Raw genomic sequence first — 6,399 nt, 5'->3', positions numbered from 1 at the left:
GATGACCTCTTTTGTCTGTCCAACCATCAGACATGAGTGTATAACCATATTGGCTCTATGCTTCCTCGTGCTTCTTCCTCTTGGTTCTCTTTTTTACAATTTTTGAAGAAAAAAAACTGAAACGAAAATCAAAAAAATGTCCCACAGCGTAAAGTTAAAAAAAGGGAAAAAAAAAGAGATAGAACCCCGTCAACGAACGGCAAGTCCGCGGCCCAGCCCAAGACAGCCCCGAACCGGCACCGTCTCCTACTCTCCTTCTCTGGTGCGGGTCTGCGGGATGCACGGCCCTGCCATGCCAACGCCATCCCCGCCGGCCGCCGCATCACCACCTACACCCACCTGAAGAACGCCGTACCAATAAACTCTCTCGGGCTCGATACTTTCCCCATCTCCCATCCCATCCTCCGATTTCCCTTCCCACGCCGTCCCCCCACCCCCCAGATCGGCAAATCCGCCCGCACCTGCTCTGCGCGCGTCGCGCGTCCCGGATGGCCATCGTCTCCTCCGCCCGACTCGTGGTTCCGTAGCATGGGCCACTCCCCCTCTTCCCTTTCCAAATCCGGCCCCTCCTCTCCACCGCGCCGCAGCAGGTCATTCTCCCCCATGGCGCCGCCGCAGCAGCTGCTGCTGACCGCGCCGTTGCAGGTCGCTGCGGGGGGCAGCGGCAGCGACTCGTCCTCCTCGTTCGCGCCCCCCGCTCGGGACTACACCCAGGACCTGCCCGACGAGATCCTCGCGCTGGTATTCGCGTCGCTCTCGCCCACCGACCGCAACGCCTGCTCCCTCATCTGCTCCCGATGGATGGAGGTCGACGCCACCACGCGCCACCGGCTCTCCCTCGACGCCCGCGCCGCGCTGGGGAACGCGGCCACCGCGCTGTTCTCGCGGTTCACGGCTGTCACGAAGCTCGCGCTCCGCTGCGCGCGCGACTCAGGATCGGACAGCCTCTCCGACCACGGTGCTGCGGCGCTGGCCGCCGCGCTTCCCTCGGAGCGCCTAGCCAGGCTCAAGCTCCGCGGTCTAAGGCAGCTCTCCGACGCCGGGCTAGCCTCCCTCGCTGCCGGCGCGCCAGCGATCCGCAAGCTCTCTATTGCGTCCTGCACCTTCGGACCCAGGGCATTCGTCGCGGTGCTCCAGTCGTGCCCCCTCCTCGAGGACCTCTCCGTCAAGCGCCTCCGCAGCGTAGCAGACACGTCCGGTGCCGCCAGTTCCATTGCTGAGGAGATCAAGTTTCCACCGGCTTTATCCCTGCGTTCGGTTTGCGTCAAGGATCTATATAACGCTCTGTGCTTTGTGCCGCTTGTGGCGTCCTCACCGAACCTCCGCTCCCTCAAGATACTGCGGTGCTCCGGCGCCTGGGACCTGCCATTGGAGGTCATCGCTGCACGTGCTCCTGGCCTTGTTGAGCTTCACCTTGAGAAGCTACAGGTTGGCGACCGTGGGCTTGCGGCGCTTTCCGCCTGTGCCAATCTGGAAGTTCTGTTCCTTGTCAAGACCCCTGAGTGCACTGATTCAGGCATCATCAGTGTTGCCGAGAAGTGCCACAAACTCCGCAAACTGCATGTGGATGGGTGGCGCACAAACAGGATTGGGGATTTCGGACTCATGGCTGTGGCACGAGGATGTCCAGATCTGCAGGAGCTCGTTTTGATAGGGGTCAACCCCACCGTGCTGAGCCTTCGGATGCTTGGTGAGCACTGCCGGTTGCTGGAACGGCTGGCACTTTGTGGGTGTGAAACTGTGGGTGATGCTGAGATCATTTGCTTGGCTGAGCGATGGGCTGCGCTCAAGAAGCTCTGCATCAAGGGTTGCCCTGTGTCAGATCGTGGGATGGAAGCACTAAATGGGGGGTGCCCCAGTTTAGTCAAGGTGAAGCTGAAGAGATGTCGTGGAGTGTCATACGAGTGCATTGAGAACCTGAAGGTTACTAGGGGGGAGTCATTTTCCATCAGCTTGGATGTTGTATTGGAGCATGATGCCGGGAGCACTAGTGAAAATGGTGCACAAGAGAATGGACAGACACAAATTACAGAGCTGGCCGGTCAAATGACAGGCATGGACCTCCTCACCAATGCCGCTGGCACACAATCATCGATTCATACCATTAACAGGATGAGGAGTGTCATGTCAGCGATCCGGCGTAGGTTTGGCAATCCTCTGCCACCATGATGTGAGATGGAAACTAATGAACTGTTATTTACAGCTTTTATCTAATCACACATTCATGTTCCCTAAGCTTATTTCATTGCAATGTTTCTTCATGATGCTTTTATTGGGCTAATCCCATCAGCATTAGTTTTACCCATGCCTATAGCTGAAATTTACTCTTGTGTTGCTTTGTTTACCATAGACATGTTCCCATCGTATCTAAATTAATCGTTTTTTTTATTTTTGGTTTCACTGCTTGTGGTTGAGATATTATCCTGGGACATATAGATATAGGTATGGTTAGTTGTAGATGGTGGACGGAACCATTGAAATGTATGCACACTGGTAATAGTGTAGTGTTGCTTCTGTGTTAGGTTTGAAGGAAACATATGTTTGACTGTATCTAGTTTAGTGTCGCACGTTATCCCAATGAAATGATGCAAACAAAAAATTCATGATGCATACATCAGCGCCATTGCTGCTTTCTGCTGTTAGTCTTGGATAACGATGTGCTAGTTGTTTGCTTAGCAGAGGTGGTTGTTATACTGATAATGAAGGATATCGTTACAAATAAACTAGAATGCATGTATTTGAGGTTGTCTATACATTTGAATATTTGATGCGTTGCATTATATACCAATTTAATTTCAGTGTAGCAAGTTAAATCGTTACCACATGGTCTCAATGATGAATATTACTGTTTCTGGAGCTGAATGAGCACTGGGGGCAGCGAGAACATCATTCATTTCTGATATTTCTTTTTTTTTTTGAGATGCTAAATTTGTTGCTGTTGTATGTTATAATGCTAAGCTTCTTGTAAGGTGTTTATCCTTTAGTTAGTTGCTTATTGGTTCACGATGTTGCTGAGGATTACCGGTGGCAATACTTTATAATGAATCTGGGACTTTTCTGTGTCTCGAATTATTGCAGGATTCCATGCCCATAAGACCAAGATTGATTATTCAAATGACGGTTGCTGAAAAATTCTACATGACTATATTATTACTCTATTCCATAACAAAGAAAAGCTAGAACGATCTTTTTGTCAAAGGGTACAGCAACCAATGCGTTTGCTGGCAAAAACTGGTGGTTGAAAGGGGGATTATGTACTTATGCTCATCTCAGCCTATATGATAAAATGTACTGCGCCCTCCTTCCCTAATTGCACTTCTTAGTGTTGTTCACTTGTTCTAAGCCAGAATTCCTCTGCTTTGAGCAAATTTATAGAAAATAGATCACGATTTTTAACACCAAACTGGAATATTAGATGCACCTTAAAGTGTATTTTTTGTAGTGTGTCTATTTAGTGTCCTAGAAGTTGGTATACTTCTCTATAGAATTAATCAAACCTAAAATAGCTTGACTTGGATATTCTAGAATTTGATATATTTTGGGATAGAGAAATTAAATCAGTTTTTGCTTTTTGTTCTTGGTCAAACCTCACTAGATTGATTGGATACGTCTTGAAATATAGTTTGGCGGTGGATTTATTTGATATTGTAGATGTTGATAACTTTTAGTGTAAAATTTCTTCTTTGACAAAATTAAGATAGGACAAAGCTAAAATAAGTTGTGTTAGTGTTAACCGTTTAGTAATTACTCCAGTAGTCTACTCCTGTTCCATAAATGTCCCATAACATTCTCTGAGAGCATGCAGCAGCATCCCCCATTTCCCCTTCTATTCAGCTTATGTTATTTCTCCTATTTATTCGGCTGCATGCCTCTCCTCTATTATTTCTCCATCCATTTTAATCATTGGCACTTGCTTAAATCTGTATGTATGCGTGCGCCGTGCGGCCTCTTAACAACAGGCAAACGATAACAATCAATCGGATACATGTGTCTTTTGCTAGGGCCTTTAATTCGTCCGAAATTTCTGAAAAAAACCATTATTATTATAGAACGGAAGGAGTATGTTGTATCTGTCTCTACTTGACTAGAGTGAAGTGGTTACATATAGGTTGTTTGGTTTGAGAAATAAGCTAGTTCATCATCTTCTCGCTCCTCACTTTTTTTTGTTTGTTTGTGGATAACAATTTGTCGGCGTTCCGAGACCGGGGGTCCCTGAGCCGACGAGTGAATGTCGCCGCGTGCCCCAGCCCAGATGGGTCGAGCGCGAGGGCGAGCGCGAAGGGGGGAGAGCGAGGCGGCCGGAGACCGGCGTGAGAGAGGTGGGAATCCCGCGGCCTTCGTGTTCGTCCCGCGCCCAGGTCGGGTGCGCTTGCAGTAGGGGGTTACAAGCGTCCACGCGGGAGAGGGAGCGAGCGGCTTCAAGCGAGCGCGTACCTCGTCCTCGTCCCCGCGCGGCCAACCCTCTCTAAGAGGGCTCTGGTCCTTCCTTTTATAGGCGTAAGGAGAGGATCCAGGTGTACAATGGGGGGTGTAGCAGAGTGCTACGTGTCTAGCGGAGGAGAGCTAGCGCCCTAAGTACATGCCATTGTGGCAGCCGGAGAGATTTTGGCACCCAGCTGGTGTGATGTCGTGGCCGTCGGAGGAGCGATGGAGCCTGGCAGAGGGACAGCTGTCGGAGCGGTTGAGTCCTTGTTGACGTCCTCTTGCTTCCGTAAGGGGGCTGAGAGCCGCCGTCGTCACAGAGTATGCAGGGCGCCATCATTGCCTATCTGGCGGAGCGAGCCAGATGGGACGTCGGTCTTGTTCCCTGCGGCCCGAGTCAGCTCGGGGTAGGGTGATGATGACGCCTCATGTTGACGTGGCTGGTCTGCGCCCTAGGTTGGGCGATGTGGAAGCTCCTCCGAAGCCGAGGTCGAGTCTGTCTTCCGTGGCCGAGGTTGAGTCCGAGCCCTCGGGTCGGGCGAGGCGGAGATCGCCGGCTGATGCCGGGGCGGAGTCCGAGCCCTGGGGTCGGGCGAAGCGGAGTTCGTCGTCTTCTGGGGCTGAGCCCAAGTCCGAGCCTTGGGTCGGGCGAGGCGGAGATCGTCGTCTTCTGGGACTTAGCCCGAGTCCGAGCCTTGGGTCGGGCGGAGTTCGCCGTCTTCCGGGACTTAGCCCGAGTCCGAGCCCTGGGTCGGGCGGAGTTCGCCGTCTTCCGGGACTTAGCCCGAGTCCGAGCCCTGGGTCGGGCGGAGTTCGCCGTCTTTCGGGACTTAGCCCGAGTCCGAGCCCTGGGTCGGGCGGAGTTCGCCGTCTTCCGAGACTTAGCCCGAGTCCGAGCCCTGGGTCGGGCGGAGTGGAGCTTCCTATGGTGCCTTCGACCGGGCCTGACTGCCTGTCAGCCTCACTCTGTTGAGTGGCACCGCAGTCGGAGCGGCGCAGGCGGCGCTGTCTTTCTGTCAGGCTGGTCAGTGGAGCGGCGAAGTGACGGCGGTCACTTCGGCTCTGGGGGGCGCGCGTCAGGATAAAGGTGTCAGGCCACCTTTGCATTAAATGCTCCTGCGACTTGGTCGGTCGGTGCGGCGATTTAGTCAGGGTTGCTTCTTAGCGAAGACAGGGCCTCGGGCGAGCCGGGAACACATTCGCCGTTGGAGGGGGGCCTCGGGCGAGACGGAGATCCTCTGGGGTCGGCTGCCCTTGTCCGAGGCTAGGCTCGGGCGAGGCGTGATCGGGTCCCTCGTATGGACCGATCCCTGACTTAATCGCACCCATCAGGCCTTTGCAGCTTTATGCTGACGGGGGTTACCAGCTGAGAATTAGGAGCCTTGAGGGTACCCCTAATTATGGTCCCCGACAGTAGCCCCCGAGCCTCAAAGGGAGTGTTAGCACTCGCTTGGAGGCTTTCGTCGCACTTTTTTGCAAGGGGACCAGCCTTTCTCGGTTGCGTTTTGTTCCGGTGGGTGCGCGCGAGCGCACCCGCCGGGTGTAGCCCCCGAGGCCTCGGAGGAGTGGTTTCATTCCTCCGAGGTCTTAATGCCTCGCGTAATGTTTCGGCTGGTCTGGTCGTTCCCTCATGCGAGCTGGCCGTAGCCCGGGTGTACGGTCGGGTCCCAAGTTCTCGGGCTGGTATGTTGACGCTGTCAACGGTTCGGCCGGAGCCGGGTTTGCGAGAGCAGCCCCCGAGCCTCTGCACAGGGCAAGAGGGCGATCAGGGACAGACTCGGCTTTTTTACATACGCCCCTGTGTCGCCTTTCCGCAAGGAGGAGGGGGGGAAGCGCCATGTTGCCCTCGATGGGCGCCGAACATGGTGTCTCTAGTGAGCTGCAAGCGGGTAATCTGAGTGGACGTCCGTGCCCCGTTCGTTAGGGGTCGGCTAGGGGCCCAGAGGCACGCCCAAAAGTACCTGCGGGTGATCTGCC

The 6,399-nt window shown here is 53.7% G+C and overlaps 1 protein-coding gene across 2 annotated transcripts; it reads left to right on the top strand.

Moving 5' to 3' along the window:
• The first annotated feature begins 212 nt into the window (after nt 1-212).
• LOC103641829 (F-box protein At1g47056-like) lies at nt 213-3,332 on the top strand. 2 transcript variants are annotated; one of them, XM_008665152.4, is made up of 2 exons: nt 213-2,170; nt 3,079-3,332. In XM_008665152.4, the coding sequence occupies exon 1, from the start codon at nt 529-531 to the stop codon at nt 2,167-2,169; it is 1,641 nt and encodes a 546-aa protein (XP_008663374.1). In that variant the 5' UTR covers nt 213-528; the 3' UTR covers nt 2,170; nt 3,079-3,332. The 2 variants fall into 2 exon arrangements, with proteins under 2 accessions (XP_008663374.1, NP_001306670.1); NM_001319741.1 differs by lacking the exon at nt 3,079-3,332 and having other exon boundaries at nt 227-2,279.
• Nucleotides 3,333-6,399: the final 3,067 nt, after the last annotated feature.

The sequence above is a fragment of the Zea mays genome, chromosome 10 (assembly GCF_902167145.1).
Source record: "Zea mays cultivar B73 chromosome 10, Zm-B73-REFERENCE-NAM-5.0, whole genome shotgun sequence".
Taxonomy (NCBI): Eukaryota; Viridiplantae; Streptophyta; class Magnoliopsida; order Poales; family Poaceae; genus Zea; species Zea mays.
The sequence above is the reverse complement of the archived record's forward strand: the minus strand, read 5'-3'. Positions and strand labels throughout refer to the sequence as shown.